The following is an 18,744-nucleotide window of genomic DNA, read 5'->3' as shown; positions in this document are numbered from 1 at the left end:
ACTTTTCATTTTTATCATTGCATTTATGGTTTTAAAGTCCTGCCTAATGAACTCCAATATCTAGGGACAAAATGGCAGCACAGTCTTTAGATAGATAGATAGATTTAATAACCTTTCTGTTATTTTTATAATTCACTATCTGTATTCTGTTTCATCTCTTCAATGAACCCAGTTTGGTCTGGATGCACATAGTTTTAAAAAGCATTTTACAATAATTGTGGGGATATTACCCCTTCCACATTTAACAAACGGCATTGTCTGCTATGATTCGGTACATGGCAAGCCTTGCTAAATCATTATTAAAAACATTCTGAACAGATGTACTCTAGCCTCTGCCAAAGCAAATGAGAAAAATTCAATTTGGGCATCTTGGTCCACATTTGGGGCTAGTGAATCATCACCATTATTTGGTGTTACACAAGGGGGAAGATATGTCCACCGTTCCAAGAACTGCTTTACAAAATTTCATCAGCTCAGGACTGAGAGGAGCTCATGGAACAGAATAAATTTTAATGCCGTCAAGTCCAGATGGTCTAAATACGAAATGACTTACAGAATTAAGAAAGGTGCTATAACCAAAACAGAAATCCTGAAATAACTACACTGATTAGCAATGGAAAGAAGATGTCCCAAGCCTGTAGATGAGAGTAAACTGTCTTTAAATTGGTCAGCAGGAAAAATACAGCACTGGAATACTTCTGGTAGCTTGGCAGAACAGCTGGGCTAGCAGATGGCCAATGCTACATACCTGTTGAATAAGCCATGCAATAGAGAAACAGAAGGGATGGGATAGTGTAGTTTGATGAAGAGCAGCTAGAGAATCCATGAACTGTGCAAGTTACACAGTATCAATTAAAAATAAAAACATCATACAGATGGCCAACTCCCCCCACAGCCTCTTGAAATGAATTAACTTGACCATTATTAATGTTTACCAAATTCTCCTCAACCAATCTAGGGCCAGATCTACACCAAGCAGGATATGACACTTTGAAAATGGTTTGAAAACAGTATCTGGAGTGTGTCCTGGGCCCCAACAGTTGTCACTATTGTTATAAAGTCTCCACAGTTAATTTATACCTCTGGGGGGGGGGATTAAAATCCACCCTCACAACAGAGAGTGTAGAAAATGGAGGGTCTGTTGAATAAAAGAAGCAGATACAAGGTATACTAATATATGGTCCAACCATGCAACTCTAGCGAACAACTTCTCAGTACTGCTTTCATAGTTGAAGGGTTGCATTGAGAATGGGCTTGTCTATAAACTCTATCAAACATTTCTGAGTGCCACAAGGTGACTTCCCCATCTACACAACTGTAATATTGTCTGCAGAAGATGAAACAGTGTTTGTTTGAAACAAACACTGTTATCTGAAGGTCATGGGCTGGCCAGTAGTGTCCTAAATTAAAGCCATTGATCCAGACCTGTCCCTTTGTCTACTCAAGAAACATGATATAGGTGTCCTGAGGTAAGTCAAGGATTCCAATAAGAGGGGGAAATGGCCATAGCTTGATATATTCCTACTAGGTACTTAATTTTTGAGGTATTGGTGCACTACTCTGTCAATGTCCAGTGGCTATATCTCCTAGTCAGTGAGTAACTTCTCAGCAAGAGTTACGTTTGAAATCAAGCCCTTGAAGTTATATTCTCCATAATTTACTCAGTTCATATTTTCTACCAGTCTGCTCAAATGAGCTCCAGCATTCCCAGGTATGCTGAGCGTTAACAGCTTGCTTCTTCCAAGGACTCCCTGAAGAATCCAATACACAGAAATATAAGAAGAATCCAATACACAGAATTCCATCAAATGTTGAAAAGAGTGGTGTTTTCTCAGTATAGTTTCTTGATAGTTTAGATCTGTGTAATACATACCCAAAGGATTGATTCGATTGAACCGATGTAAAAAGATAGATGCTTTTAATTGATCCAAATAGGGACATGTCATGCGGACATTCCCTCACTGTGCCCAGCTTCTCCAATGGGACTTCTCCCTAGGCATTCTTGGAGGCATTGGACTCTTTGGTATTTCTTTGTACATGCCAATTACTTCTCTGGTAGCAAAATACTTCTCTGGGAGATCTGCAGCTTCACTCAGAGGGGCACTGAAATCAGAGCTAGTGGACTATGCTATGTAATGAATATTGGGTCCATTCCAATATTCACAATCACAACCCCTGGTTTTCTTTTTCTTGTTCTTGAATTTTTCCTATATCTCTTTTTGGCCCTTCATGTTGTTTTGTTTGTTTTTAAAGTCAAATTTCTTTGTTTAGAAACACACACCTAATAATACATTTTTAAAAGAAACAACAGCCAGGGCAGGCTATTAAAAACCTCTATCGTGGTCACAGAAATGGCCGATATTTATACCATATGCTACCCAATTCTAGGGACGTTGCTTGGAAATTCCATGGATTTACTTCCATGTAAGTCCTATGCACAAGTTACTCATAAATTAGTCCTATTGAACTTGGGACTTACTTCCAGTTATACATACACAGGGTTAGGTAACAAGTATAAAAAAAATCTGTGTCTGTTATCTCAGTAATCAGAGAATCGGGAAAATTTAGAGCTGGACAGGCCTTGAAGCTCATCATTCAGTTATATACTATTAGATCATCCCTGTCCAATGTCTGTCCAACATCTGCTTCTTAGGATACAATTCTATGCATGGTTAGACAGAGAAAAGTCCTACACCTCCCAGCCTTCCACAGCGAGACATACTGAGGAGGGAATTTGAGGAGTTGTATGATTTTTTTCCTTGTTTAAACGTGCATAGGAATGTGCCCTTATTAATCCTTACAACGATCCTGTCAGGTAGTGGGACAAAGGGTAAGCGATAAATACGTATACTATGGAACTGTAGAGTCTCCCTAAGTTTCACTTAAGAACTTGCCATTATGGTAACACATATTTAAAATTGCAGAATTCCTCTAATACATGCTTTTCCTCAAAATAACCACAAGGTGTCAATGTAGCTTCTTTCCTGTTACTAAGTTCGAAGTACTGATTTTTAAAAAGGTAGTTGCTACTTGATCAGTAGTTCAGAACTTGGGCATGTTGGCAAAGTTTGTGAGAGCTTGGTTGTACTTACTCTAAGCACTTAACCCTCACATTTATTTATTTATTTATTTATTTATTACATTTTTATACCGCCCAATAGCCGAAGCTCTCTGGGCGGTTCACAAAAATTAAAATCATCATAAAACAACCAACAAGTTAAAAATACAAATACAAAATACAATATAAAAAGCACAACCAGGATAAAACCATGCAGCAAAATTGATATAAGGTTGAAATACAGAGTTAAAACAGTATAATTTAAATTTAAGTTAAAATTAAGTGTTAAAATACTGAGTGAATAAAAAGGTCTTCAGCTGGCGACGAAAGGAGTACAGTGTAGGCGCCAGGCGGACCTCTCTGGGGAGCTCATTCCACAACCGGGGTGCCACAGCGGAGAAAGCCCTCCTCCTAGTAGCCACCTGCCTCACTTCCTTTGGCAGGGGCTCACGGAGAAGGGCCCCTGTAGATGATCTTAAGGTCCGGGTAGGTACATATGGGAGGAGGCGTTCCTTCAAATAACCTGGCCCCAAACCGTTTAGGGCTTTAAATGTCAATACCAGCACTTTGAATCGGGCCCGGACCTGGACTGGCAGCCAATGAAGTTGTAAAAGGACTGGCGTAATGTGATCTCGCCAGCCAGTCCCTGTTAGTAAACGGGCTGCCCTGTTTTGTACCAGCTGAAGCTTCCGGACCGTTTTCAAAGGCAGCCCCACGTATAACGCATTGCAGTAATCCAAACGAGAGGTTATCAGAGCATGGATAACTGTAGCTAGGCTATCACTGTCCAGATAAGGGCGCAGTTGGTATATCAGCCTAAGCTGATAAAAGGTGCTCTTTGCCACTGAGTTCACCTGTGCCTCAAGTGACAGTTCTGGATCGAAGAGCACCCCCAAACTACGGACCCGATCCTTTAGGGAGAGTGCAACCCCGTCCAGGACAGGGCAAACATCACCTCGCCGGACAAATGAACCACCCGCTAACAGTACCTCCGTCTTGTCTGGATTGAGTCTCAGTTTGTTAGCCCTCATCCAGTCCATTACCGTGCCCAGGCACTGGTTCAGAACAGTCACTGCCTCACCTGGGTTTGATGAAAAGGAAAGGTAGAGCTGGGTGTCATCCGCATATTGATGACACCTCAGTCCACATCTCCGGATAACCTCCCCCAGCGGCTTCATGTATATGTTAAACAGCATAGGGGATAAAATAGAGCCCTGCGGAACCCCATGGCTTAGGAGCCACGGCACAGAGCAATAATCCCCCAGCACCACCTTCTGGAATCGGCCATCCAAGTAGGAGCGGAACCACTGCAACGCAGTACCTCCAACTCCCAGTTCAGACAACCTATCCAGAAGGATACCATGGTCGATGGTATCGAAGGCCGCTGAGAGGTCCAGGAGAACCAACAGGGTCGCACTCCCCCTGTCTCTCTCCCGACAGAGGTCATCCCACAGGGCGACCAAGGCAGTTTCTGTTCCAAAACCAGGCCTGAAACCCGATTGAAATGGATCTAGATAATCCGTTTCATTCAAGAGTGCCTGGAGTTGTCCTGCAACCACCCGCTCAAGCACCTTGCCCAGGAAAGGGATATTAGCCACCGGCCTGTAGTTGTTTACATCTTCCGGGTCCAGATTAGGCTTCTTCAGGAGTGGTCTAATTACCGCCTCTTTTAAAGAGGCCGGCACCACTCCCTCTCTCAAGGAGGCATTTACAACCTCCTGGACCCAGCCGGCGATCCCCTCCTTATTTGATGTAATGAGCCACGAGGGGCAAGGGTCAAGCACACAGGTGGTCGACCGGACTTGGCCAAGCACCTTGTCCACATCCTCGGGCCTCAATAACTGAAACTCATCCAATAAAACTGAGCCGGACGGCGCTCTGAACGCCTCTACTAGTGGTGCTGCATTAAGTGTGGTGTCCAATTCATGACGAATCTGAGCGACTTTATCTTCAAAGTGCCGTGCAAACTCGTCACAGTGAATCCATGTGTACCTATGAATACCTATCTGCATTTAACCAAAGGGCTACCATATGCAAACTTTCCATATGCTTCAAATTGATATAGAATAAGTCCAGTCCATACATTAGCATGAACTCCAAGATAAAAATGTGTTACAAATGAAGGACTTGATATCAACAGGTGAATATATATAAAACCGAACTAGTATCAAAAGGCCACTAATTTTCATATTGTATATTAATTCCATAATAGAGTACACTATAAATGGTGTTTTTTTTTCAGTTTCAACATGCATAGGATTTGTCCTTCTGACTCTTAGCCACTATGCTGCATGAAATTAAATGTGACCATTAAAAAAAATATAGCCAAAGCCAGCAGCATGAGCTCATGAAATAGAACAAGGAGAAAAGAGCATGAAAGATCGAAACCATGGCAATGTCAGACCAATGCTTTCTGACATGGGAAGATATTTCTGGAGTGCTGCAAAGCCAAGAGTGAGTGGGTCAAAAAAGCTTCCCAGGTAAGAGAGTTTGAGCAATAACCAACTTCGTCTTGTCCCTCATACTCATCCTCCTCACCTCAGACAATGGAAGAAATGAAAAATCTGCCTTTTCCAGCTGAATGCAGAGAAGGGCCTTCTCTGTGGTGACCCCCCCCCCAAAACGAATCTGTAGAATATCCTGCCCAGGGAGATACCCATGGCTCCTCTTCACTGGCTTTTAGCAGAACCCTAAGAAAGTTATTTTATTCCAGTGTTTTAATGACACTTTTATCAGTGGTGGAGCACATACTTTGCATGCAGGAGCTCTGGCATTTCAAGTGAGTGAGCATCTTAGATAACCATGAACAACCCAGAGTTCACGGCCCAACAATAAACCATGGGTTCTCTTCCGGGCTTGTTTGTGGTTAACAACCCAGTTAAACCATAGTGCAGGGTTCGCGCATAACAACCCATGATTCAACACGAACCCACAATTCAATGACAACCCATGCTCAATCCATGCTCTGGGTTGCCCTATGATCTATGTGCAGGAAGTGAAATGAGAAAAGGACAGAGGGAGTGACATCGAAAGAGAAAAAGAAAACACATGTCATTGACTTTTTTAAAAAATGCTGCTTGTACAGCTAATATGTCAGCTACAAAAAAATGCTAGGAGGAAATAGAGTGCACCACCTCCCTGAGGGTTATAAAGTCTCCTGACTGGCATTAACCTGAGAATTTATGAAGCTGCCAGAGCAACCAGTTGAGTTCAGGTTATATAAATGTGTCCATTCTGAATAATTGCTCATGAACATTTAGATATACTCATCTTTTGAAGTTTGGCCACTGCCCTGAGATGGTTTCAAATTATGCAATGATTTGTATACAGACAATGAGAGACACTTTAGCAATCAAAGACCCATTATGACAACGCAGAGTGGAGAAGCAGCAAATTGTCACATGACTTTGTATTTGCTTCTGCAAATGTGGATTATTATTTTTCTTTCGCTTTCCTTGCATTTATTCTAATAATGTTTTGGCCGTGAATCATGCACACAATCTGGGGTGCAATTTTATTTATTTATTTATTACATTTTTATACCGCCCAATAGCCGAAGCTCTCTGGGCGGTTCACAAAAATTAAAACCATAATAAAACAACCAACAGGTTAAAAGCACAAATACAAAATACAGTATAAAAAGCACAACCAGGATAAAACCATGCAGCAAAATTGATATAAGATTAAAATACAGAGTTAAAACAGTAAAATTTAAATTTAAGTTAAAATGAAGTGCTAAAATACTGAATGAATAAAAAGGTCTTCAGCTGGCGACGAAAGGAGTACAGTGTAGGTGCCAGGCAGACCTCTCTGGGGAGCTCATTCCACAACCGGGGTGCCACAGCGGAGAAAGCCCTCCTCCTAGTAGCCACCTGCCTCACTTCCTTTGGCAGGGGCTCACGGAGAAGGGCCCCTGTAGATGATCTTAAGATCCGGGCAGGTACATATGGGAGGAGGCGTTCCTTCAAATAACCTGGCCCCAAACCATTCAGGGCTTTAAATGGCAATACCAGCACTTTGAAACGGGCCCAGACCTGGACTGACAGCCAATGAAGTTGTAAAAGGACTGGCGTAATGTAATGTTTTAGACCAAAAAAGAAGTCCTACAACTCCCAGCGTGCCCCTGCCAGCCCCGGGCTTGGGTCATGCTGGGAGTTGCAGGACTTTTTTCGGTCTAAACATGCATAGGATTGCACCCCCAGAGACTTTTCAAGAAGTTCTAATTTATTGTCACTCACTCCCCACTTTCCCAGCAGTAAGACATAATAGAAAAGGATATAGGGGTTTTCGCTTTGTTTGATCCATGGAAACATGGTCTATCTTCATAATATTTCTATATAAAACAATACATGCAGACCATATTGGAAGCAAATCAACACTCCTGGAGCAGGCAGCAATCCTTCATCTCAGAAAAGAATTCCTGAACCTCCAAGATGCCTAATTGTCAGCCAACTCTGAGTTCCTGCATTCTCGCTCTCAGAATTCAAACTGCAAATCTGACTCCACACAATTTCTCTTCAAATACTTAAAAGGTTGTCACACAGAGGAGGGCCAGGAACTCTTCTCGATCCTCCCAGAGTGCAGGACATGGAATAACGGACTCAAGTTAAAGGAAGCCAGATTCCAGCTGGACATCAGGAAAAACTTCCTGACTGTTAGAGCAGTACGAAATGGAATCAGTTACCTAGGGAGGTTGTGGGCTCTCCCACACTGGAGGCCTTCAAAAGGCAGCTGGACAACCATCTGTCAGGGATGCTTTAGGGTAGATTCCTGCATTGAGCAGGGGGTTGGACTCGATGGCCTTGTAGGCCCCTTCCAACTCTGCTATTCTATGATTCTATGATTCTCTGCTCCTTCACCTAGCCATGGAGGCATATCACCTTCTACAGGCTGAATTCCTGGCCTCAGGAAATATATTATGTATTTATTTATTATCTTTCTGATCTGTCTAATAACAAAATTTCTCTGAGCAGATTACATAAAGCAATAATTAAATACCGCCTGATAAACAAAGTTCTCTTGGAGGTTTACAGTAAAAAATTAAAACCATAAAGGAGTAGTATAATATAAACATGAAATCTAAATGGGGAACAGGAAGACCAGCCAATGCCCAAACAAATAACAGGAGATGACATTAATGCAAAAAAATGTGTAAAGCACTAGAAGATTTTATGACTGAAAAGCTTGGGGAAATTAAAAGAAAACATCCCCTGGTCATGAGGGAGTGGACCATGATAAGTTTCTTTTCTTCAAGTCTTTGCTCATTAATACTCAACCCCACAATAAGCAAACATCAAGAAAGGGTAGAATTCCAGGCATGACAAATAGAGCATAGTAGAAGGTGTTCTTAGAATGCACATTGGAAAAGGAAAGGATCCTAAAGGATCGGGTCCATAGTCTGGGGGTGCTCTTGGATCCAGAACTGTCACTTGAGGCACAGGTGAACTCAGTGGCAAAGAGCACCTTTTATCAGCTTAGGCTGATATATCAACTACACCCTTATCTGGACAGAGATAGCCTAGCTACAGTTATCCATGCTCTGATAACCTCTCGTTTGGATTACTGCAATGTATTATACGTGGGGCTGCCTTTGAAAACGGTCCGGAAGCTTCAGCTGGTACAAAATAGGGCAGCCCGCCTATTAACAGGGAGTGGCCGGCGAGACCACATCACACCAGTCCTTTTACAACTTCATTGGCTGCCAGTCCAGGTCCGGGCCTGATTCAAAGTGCTGGTATTGACATTCAAAGCCCTAAACAGTTTGGGGCCAGGTTATTTGAAGGAACTCCTCCTCCCATATGTACCTGCCCGGACCTTCTACAGGGGCCCTTCTCCGTGAGCCCCTGCCAAAGAAATTGAGGCAGGTGGCTACTAGGAGGAGAGTTTCCTCTGCTGTGGCACCCTGGTTGTGGAATGAGCTCCCCAGAGAGGTCCGCCTGGCGCCTACACTGTACTCCTTTCATCGCCAGCTGAAGACCTTTTTATTCTCTCAGTATTTTAACACTTAATTTTAACTTAAATTTAAATTTTACTGTTCTAACTCTGTATTTTAATCTTATATCAATTTTACTGCATGGTTTTATCCTGGTTGTGCTTTTTATACTGTATTTTGTTTTTGTGTTTTTAACCTGTTGGTTGTTTTATTATGGTTTTAATTTTTGTGAACCGCCCAGAGAGCTTCAGCTATTGGGCGGTATAAAAATGTAATAAATAAATAAATAAAAATAAACATGGCATAGGCTTGTCTGATTCAACACATGTTCCTTCTGGGGAAGAAGCAAGAACTGATGACTACCTGAAATGTCCTGAGTCACAGACCAAACCCCGGATGCCAGAGTGTGTAAAAAGCATTGCATCACAAGGTGGCTGAAAAGTGTAATTCTCTGGAGAAAAAGTTCATTTGTTTTCCACAAAGATCTTAAAGCTAAGTGTTACAAGCTACATCAATGTTACTTTGGGAAGATTAAATTCATGTTTTAAAAGTTTTTCTTCAATCTTAGGCATCATCAGAACTTTTTTATTGCACGCTCAATACTGGGCACTCGTGGATTTCCGCAGCTTCTATTCATGTTGTCTGCGTCCCGAGCATCTCCCGGCCCGTCTAGCCTTCTTTGCGCAACAAAAAAAGATCCTGTTCCCGAGCAGATGAAAAAGAAAACGTTCCTAAACAGTATCAGAGCAGAGGTACTGGACTGATACTGAACAGTATCAGTCCAGTATCAGCAGCAAGTCTATATGCACCAGATGCTGAGGAACATGGGTAGGAGGGTGCTGTTGCACTCATGTCCTGCTTGTGGGTCCCTGGTCGACAGTTGACTGCCCATTGTGTGAACAGCGTGCTGGACTAGATGGTCTGATCCAACATGGCTCTTAGGTAGAGAGCACATTTCTCTGCCTCAAAGGAAACCTTCCCCAGTCTGGTCCCCTCCAGATGTTATGGACCACAACTCCCAGCGTTCCTGACCATGGCCGGGGCTGATGGGAGTTGAAGTCCAAAGCACAGGATCTACACTACTGCTTTAAAGTGCTTTAAAACAGTTTTGACAACTGTTGGGGCCGAGGACACACTCCACATAAAGTTGTCAAAACTGTTATAAAGCACTTTAAAGCAGTAGTGTGTATCCAGGACACCAAGTTGAGGAAAGACTTCAAGATCAGCGAATGCGTGTTGCGTTTCCTGAGCTTCGGGGTCTTTTTTATTAAAGCAGGAACCAGGCTCCGTCGGGACGCTTCCCCCAAAGAGCTGATCGGCATTCAAGCCCGGTTCACGCCCGCACTCCTCTTGAGCCGGGAGCAAGTCGCGCGTAGTTCCCTTGGGGCTCCCGCCCAGGGGAAGCACGCGCGAGCTCTGGCTTGAGTCCTCGGTTTTCTCTCCTGCCGCCTTCCAGGCTTTTCAGTTCAAAGCCAACCCTGAAGTTACTGGGCCTCACCAAGGCGCGGCGCGGCGTCCCGTCCCCTGGAGGAGGTTTGGTGAAAGGTGCAGCGCCGCGCCCAGCGAGGGCGGAGCCGCCGGGTTGGCCCGCCGGGCGCGGCTGGCAGCAGATCCCCGCGGGGAAGGCGTGGCCGGCCCTGCCCGCCGCGCTCCGCCAGGGGGCGGAGGCTTGGCGCTGCCGGCTGAGCCCGCCTCAAGCTCCGCAGCAGGTCCTGCAGCCCGCGCCCAGCCGACGGCTGCTTGCTCGCCTGCCCGGCCACCGCCTCCCCGCCGTCTGTGCGACCATGGCAGCTCCTGTGCTGGGCCCCGATGCCGGCTACATCCGCACCGTCTCGGGCCAGCAGATTCTGGACGAGCTGGACAGCTCCACCCTGGCGCTGCCTTCCGAGCTGTCGGGCGGCCGAGCCCAGGCGCAGAAATCGCTCCGCATCCAGCGGCAGGTCCAGCAGACCCTGGCCAGGAAAAGCAAAGGCAACGGTGAGTCCGGGAGGGCGGCGGTGGCCCTTGGCCGCATCCCTCCCACTTTCTTATCAACTTTTCCTTTTGAAAAAAAATAATAATATCCAAAATCCATACAGTGGGGTATCTTGATTAGGCCGACTAGTAAAGATCGCTCTCCAAAATGTGCAAACTTTTTGTGATCTTTTGAGTGGGGCTAATAAAGGTATTACACTAAATAGATTTTTGGAGGGGGTTATATTATTCCTTTTGGCCAGCACTGCTGCCTCCTTTGCATGTGTGCGTGTTTCTTTTGAAAGTTTCATTCCCCACCTCCTAAGCAAATAATTAAACGGGGTTGAAATAGATCTTTTTTGATCCTCGGCCCACCTGCAATAGAAGGAGCTCTTAAATTCCCACCTCCCCACCCTCCCGCACCCATTTTGAAAGGGCACAATCTATCCAAATTTGAAAGCTTGAAAATCTGATGGACAAAAGCATGAGACAGATTAGAATCTCTCCCACTGATCTCTATCAAGCTTTTAAAATGCTTAACTGTGGGCTGAGTTGTGTGTTTACATTTAAAGCATGTAAACACAGCCGTAGTACAATTGTTGCGCATAATAGCAAGTGTGTTTGTGTTTAAGACTGCAGCTTTGCAGATATTTTCCAGGAAACAGGGTCCTACCACTGTTCGTTCAGTGACTCCCGTTCCTTTTCTACACGTCCTTTTTCGTTCTCTTTTCATTTCCAACTACTTCCCTGCTTTCAGCTTTATGTCTCCTCTATAGCTTCTACCAATCTTTCCTCTTTCAAAATACTGTGAATTATGAGTTTATCTGAATTATGAATGATCAGAAACAGTAAAATCGAGGTCCCTTTTGATTTTGTCTGTGCAAAATATCAGAGGTCAACACATAAGACTTCAACTTTGGGTCAGTGGAAACCTTTCAGATCTAGTGGGCACATTTTTTTTTCAAAATTATAATACATGTAGAGTTTACTGTGCATGAGAGTCAGTGGTAATAATCCACTATGGAGCACGTGCAACCATCCGGACCCACGCCAAGGCAAATTTTACCATTTTCCTGCTATCACACATTTCTGATCTATTGTGAGAACTAATGAAATTCACTTTACCAAGGGCAAATAACACTTGTGGTAATTTTCTTAATCGAATATGTACACAATCAATACAAATACACATTGTACAATATATATACATGCACAATATATAAAAGAAGGGGAACGAAGGCCATAAATACCCTCAACAGCTGCACAGTAGAGTAAAATGTTTAATTAAAAAGTCCACTACAATTTTTCAAAAGGTAGAAAATAAAAAGAATAAGATGGAGGAGGTAAGGAGATAAGAGCAAACATATTTAAAAGTAGACCCCCTATTTATCATGCACTAAATAATATAGCTATCTGAACAAAACACCTTGTGTTATAACAAATTCAGTATCTGAGCTCTCACATTATGCATTTGTCTTTCATTTACATTTCTCATAGTACTGTCTACTATTGCAGTTAATTTCTGCCTAAGTATAACACCCCAAGTATAACGCAAGGGAAGTGATTTATAGGTAGTTCTTTTGATTTTAAAAATGCCACCTTTACGAAAACAAAATGTCCAATGCGGTGAATAGAATAGAGCAATGATAAAATCACAATAAAATAGGATTTAAACAGTCGAATCACCAGTTAAAAATATTATGGGAGTGGTGTGGTTGCTCTTTTCCGTGGCTTAGTTCCAAGCCGCTCCAGTAACATTAGAACATGGGAGGTTTTGTGAGAAGATACAACAACTTGTTTTACTTCCTGATCCATAACCCATCCTCCTACCTCTAAGGTGGGTGTGAGAAGGAACTGCAGCGTTAGTTCCTTCCCTTGTGATTTTGAAGTTCTTACATTATCAGAGTATCACTGGCAAGTGACTACATGGTAATGGAACTATATTCCTCTAATATAAGGATCAGCCCTAGATACTACAAACAACTTGCTCCCTACATAGTTACATCTGCCCTCTTGCAAGTGAAGAACCTCTTGGTAAATGATTACCTCTATCCAGTGTTTATTGTTCACTGAAAAATCTGGCTGCTGCTCTTTGTTCATAACTCGTATAGCACATTATTATTATTATTATTATTATTATTATTATTATTATTATTTACATTTGTATACCACCTCTCTGGATGGTTTAATAGCATGAGCTTTGGTTTGGGATATCCAATGGACGTAGCTTGGGTAAGTGTGGGAACGCAGGGCAGGGGGCGGGCTTGACAACAGAATGGCCACCGGCGCTGCGTTTTTTCCAGCTGGATAGATCCCGCTCCTTCCTGCTCCATCTAGCCTTTTTGTTTTAGCCTTGCAGCAGCGATGCTGCGGGGTTTTGAGCTGATCCCCTTCCAACACAAAGTCGTATAGACAACCTACCCACCCCAGCCTTTGTGATCTCAAAGAGTTCCACAACCGCCAATGCACATAGACAAACAATCCATTTTAGTCAACAGACTTGATTTGTTGCATGGTGAGACATGCACAGACTGGGAGAATTTCTTTCAAAAATGGAATTGGCCATGCTGACCGGGTCTTCTTTCAGTTGCAGTCCACAACATTTGGAAAGCACCAGTTTGCCTACCCCGATAACAACTACAGTGCACATAAATAGCCAGCAGGAAGGAGGGAGGCAAAACGATTTAGGAAAGGAGCCTTGAGGGCATGGAGTAAAGATGACACAGTCTATTTGGATGAGTCAAGCACTGGGTTGGGTCATTCGAATAACTATCCCGTGAAAGGATTCAATCCCAAGTCACCAGCCCAGCGATGAGGTGGGTGGGTGAATCCTACACTATAGTATCTAGGAAGGAATGTGCGCAAAACAATCCACAAAATAGTGCCCAAAATAGACAAGGCTGTCTTCTAAAATGAAAGGGCCCAGCTTTAAGGTGGTGGGCTCTCCCACACTAGAGGCATTCAAAGAGGAAGCTGGACAACCATCTGTCAGGTGTGCTTTAGGGTGGATTCCTGCACTGAGCGGGGGGGTGGGGGTTGGACTCAATGGCCTTATAGGCCTCTTCCAACTCTACTATTCTATGATTCTTTGATTCTAAGTTAACTTCAAACTTTTTCTGGTGAGTGAAAGAATGTAGATAGCATTGACCTCAATGTTTTGTTGATGAGTTGAGGTATGGGTGGATAATGGGCTTTTCGCATTAAAACTTCATTGATCCTGGATCTGTTTTTATAGTTGTTTATCAAGTTGCTTATAATTGTTTTTACATATATGTTTCTATGTACGTTGTATGTTTTTGAGGGTTTACATTTTGTATATTGTTTTTAATTGTTTTAATCTCAGCAGTAGGCAACCAGTTGTTGCAAGTTGTAAGGATCAGGTGGGGAGACTTTGGGTGTTCTGTGCTTCCAACACATTGTAGAATACACCTCGATTGCCTAGGTAGTTAAGAACAGTTCTTCCCTGTGCTGAGCAGGTGAATATTTATAGCTACTAGTGCTGTTGACCTCCTAGCCTTTCTTCCTTTGATGGCTATAATAAACAGAGAGAGCCAGGATTTACATAATAACTGCTTCAATTATATATATATATATATGCAATCCTATGCATGTTTAGACAGAAAAAAAGTCCTGCAATTCCCATGCTTGCTGGGGAATGCTGGGAATTGTAGGTCGTTTTTTAGTCTAAACATGCATAGGATTGCGCCCTTAATGATTCATTAGAAGTTAGTTGCACAGCACTGTAACTGCCTTTGTTGGATGTGTGGTTTAGAGCCCATTAGAGTCAATACCAGGGACTGAACAGAATATGTGCAGTAAGATCTGTTGAAGAGGTTCTCCTTTGTATCCAGCCAACAGCTGGATGGTGTTTGGGAAACCATCTGTCATAGATGGGATTATTAAGGCACATTCAGCTGCCCTCTTACTCTAGGGGTGTGGGGATGGAAAATCATACTAGATATGATTTGGTATAAAGGGAGGGTGTTGTACATAAATACTGTGCTCCCATCAGAAAGCTTTAACAGGATTTTCAATCTTTCAATAATATATATTTTTTTCCATACAGAGTAGTAAAGGCATATATGTTTTGTGTTATCCTGGCCATGAAATTTTCAATTATAAAAAGAGAAAAAGGGAGAAACATCCCTGGATATTGTTAGACAGTGTCTTGGGTGTTTACTATAAATGTCGCCCTGTTATTTGCCAACAGCATAGCAAAAACCACTGCAAAAGTCTCTTTATCTGAAGCCGCCCAATCAGAAGAAATTGCAAGTTGGAACAATGCCTATGTATACACACCTACCAAAACACACCTACAAAGGAGAAAGCTCCAGAGGTGTTCTAGCTTTCCTACAAAGCATTTGTAACTGACTGGCACGGACATTGTTCTGTTATGTATAGCTTTTGTCTCGTCGCTGTTGACTAACTTTGTTTTTCCAGTATGCTGGTATTTAGGACATTTTTCATTTTTGAGATGCCAGGAATGTTGAGAATAGAATGTGCATAAACAAAAATGCAAGCTTCAATGTTAGGGAGCTGGATACCAATTGGGGCTCCTTAAAACAAGACAGATTTCCTACATAGAAGACACTTCCGTGTAGAAAATTATGTGTCTCTCATGTGATGACTGTACATGTGTGTGTGTGTTTCATTGTATATACATTGGTTGGGAAGCCGTACACCTGTGGCCTCAGGGCTGCACACTGCATGCACGTCCGGTGTACAGACATGCGTGCAATCACCCAATAAGACAATCAACCCGGGGGGCTCTTTCAAATATTTTATTTTTATTATTTTTTTACATTTCTATACTGCCCAATAGCCAAAGCTCTGTGGGCGGTTCACAACCATTAGAAATTAGCTACCTAGCATTGTATCTGGCAGTGTTTGATCTGTGGTTTAGAACCCTGCATGGAAATGAATTGTGACTCATTCAAAGCAAATAAGGACTTTGTATCTGCCAAGTTCCTCTTCTGCATAGCTTCCTGTCTCTATAAAGGGCCGACTGTACACCTGCGTCTCTGAGGTTTCTTATTATTTACCACAAAGAACAAGAAGCCCAAATTGGTCTTGCTTCTGCTTCGTACCAAACTTTAAATTTAGACTTATTAAGCACCGGCAAATAATCCCAGTGTCCTTCAGTCCCGTAAATATTACAATCATCCATCTGTCCATGAGAAATAGGAAACTGAGGAGTTAGCTACATCTATAGTGCTTTTAGGAGACCAACTTTACATTCTCTCGCATGTATATTTCATCCCCTTTGAAAATAGTTTGCCACTGGGTTTTTAAAGGCGAGTGGGTGGCCTTGTATTTTTATTAGAATCATAAAATCATAGAATAGTAGAGTTGGAAGGAGCCTACAAGGCCATCAAGTGCAACAAAGCATACCTGACAGATGGCTGTCCAGCTGCCTCTTGAATGCCTCTAGTGTGGGAGAGCCCACCACCTCCCTTGGTAACTTGTTCCATTGTCGTACTGCTCTAACAGTCAGGAAGTTTTTCCTGATGTCCAGCCAGAATCTGGTTTCCTGTAACTTGAGCCTGCCTTGTGTCCTGCACTCTGGGAGGATCGAGAAGAGATCCTGGCCCTCCTCTGTGTGACAACCTTTGAAGTATTTGAAGAGTGCTATCATGTATCTCCTCAATCTTCTCTTAACCAGGCTAAACATGCCCAGTTCTTTCAGTCTCTCTTCATATAATGTCTTTGTGTAAAACATTGTGGAAGAAATGCTATATAAATAAATTCCTGCCTTGATTTTCCTGGCACACTTGGGTTATTTGTTGGGCCAGCTATTTTCCATCCCTGAACTAGGATGTGTGTTCACTGGGGACATAAACCCATCTGTTAATGTACAGCTGCTGTAACTTTTGCTGCTCAATAAATCTAACTAAACAAATAGGTGTATGCACAATGGGCTTCCATATAGAATCAGCATAAAGGGAATTATTGCTATGGTCATAAATATGCAGTCGAAGGTTGAAGAATGAGATGGGAGGGCATATTAAAAATATCTTGCTGGACATTTATATCAGTAAGAAAACTGTGGACTTAGTGAGGACATTAGAGTGAAGTAGAGGAATGACAAATCTCAGTGTTAAGATACTTCAGAACTTTTTAAAAATTGGTAGATTCTCACACACATTGCTTCTCATTTGTGCAATGTTATAAAGCCACAGTTTGCTGTCTGCACCTTAATGACAGATTTAACAAGCTCTCCATCTCTGAAGTGGAGACATCCAATTTTAAGGCTGATAAGTCTCTCTTCCTTCTCGCTTTGAAATCTAATCTTCCTGCTTAGCCTTTGTTCTGAGGAATCCCACCCACCCACCCACCCCGCATTTAAGCAAACACAGAAAAGATACTTGTGGCACCTTATAAAGACTAACCAATTTATTGCGGCATAACCTTTGAAGGACTGCAGCACACGTCATCAGACGTAGTGGAGAAGTAGTCCACAAAAGCTTATGCCACAGTTAATTCCATTAGCTGCGAAGACGCCACAAGCCTGTCCATGTGTTTGCTGTAACAAGACTAGCGTAGGTCAGCCTTCTAGGAAACCTTAAAGGAGATCCTACTAGCAGTTAATGGATGTTGCCGAAGAGCTCTGTTTGCCAGAGGAAATGCAGAGCAGTGTAAGCTAACCAAACTGAACTTCAGGTAACCCAACTGTTCAATCAGATCAGAGCACTGGGAAGCACACAACTAATTTGCAAATAAATTGAGATAAGGTTTGCTAAACCAGAGCTGCTGCTGCTGCTGCTAGATCCATATCTATACAGGCAAAGCGTCCCATGTATCTGCCCCCAAACTAATCAGGAGATCTTTAAGCCGAGGAGATAAAAGATTTGGTGTACCTCTTTAGAAGTCTGCCGCAGGGGTCCTGCCACCAGGTTTTCACTTGCTGTGAAATCTAAAATATTTGTGTTTGTTTTGTTTTATTGCTTTTAGCATATACTGAGAAGTCTTATTTCAATGAATGAATAGCTAACACCCTGCTTCCTAGTGGGTCCTCCCATATCTCTCTCCGCCCATCCACATCTTTAAGATCTCCCTGAAAGCCCCTGCTTTTAGCAATACAAGGCTGACATCTTCTAAGAGCAGGGCCTTCTCAGGAGTTGCTTCTACAATATGGAGATGTACTCAGCCCCATTAATGGCTGCTTTTTGGAATCGGTTTGGGACTTCAGGACTTCACGTGTTGAACAGTGGGCACAGGGTATTTTTGCATGTAACTAATATGCATTTTGTGTATTACAAACAAAATGCCCAATGTCCTGCTGGGGGGGGGACGACGGGGGATGTATATCTCAGGGAACCCAGAGCAGGATGTAGAGTAGCCTTTCCCAACTTGGTGCCCTCTGGATGTTTTGGACTCTCCCAGGATTCCTGAACATTAGCCATGCTAGCCAGGGCTGATGAGAGTTGGAGTCCAAAACATCTGGAGGGCACCAGGTTATGGAAGCTGGCATACAGCATTTATGTATCTGTGCATGTGTGGTGTGTCACAGATGCACACTGCAACCCCAGCAGGATTCCTATCAATAAGTACTGGGTCATCCAGGATAAGGACCGGAAGAGGGCAGCTTCTATTTTCATTACTGGAGTTTCAGATGCATTGCCAGTGTGGTGTAGTGGTTAGAGTGTTGGGCTGGGACTGAGGAGATCCCTACTCGGCCATGAAGCCCACTAAGTGACTCTCAGCCTAGCCTACCTCACAGGGTTGTTGTGAAGATAAAATGGAGAGGAGGAGGACCATGTAAGCCGCCTTGGGTTCCTTGCAAGAAGGGGAAAAGGTATTA

At 43.1% G+C, this 18,744-nt stretch overlaps 1 protein-coding gene across 1 annotated transcript in view; it reads left to right on the top strand.

Annotated features, from left to right (window-relative positions):
* The first annotated feature begins 10,774 nt into the window (after positions 1-10,774).
* The window catches only part of PKP2 (plakophilin 2), a 60,381-nt gene continuing 52,411 nt past the window's right edge, over positions 10,775-18,744 (top strand). The window contains exon 1 of the mRNA XM_063134963.1: positions 10,775-10,967. Within this exon, the coding sequence (XP_062991033.1) occupies positions 10,775-10,967 (193 nt within the window). The remainder of the gene's footprint in view (positions 10,968-18,744) is intronic.

Source organism: Elgaria multicarinata, chromosome 9 (genome assembly GCF_023053635.1).
Source record: "Elgaria multicarinata webbii isolate HBS135686 ecotype San Diego chromosome 9, rElgMul1.1.pri, whole genome shotgun sequence".
Taxonomy (NCBI): domain Eukaryota; kingdom Metazoa; phylum Chordata; class Lepidosauria; order Squamata; family Anguidae; genus Elgaria; species Elgaria multicarinata.
The sequence above is the reverse complement of the archived record's forward strand: the minus strand, read 5'-3'. Positions and strand labels throughout refer to the sequence as shown.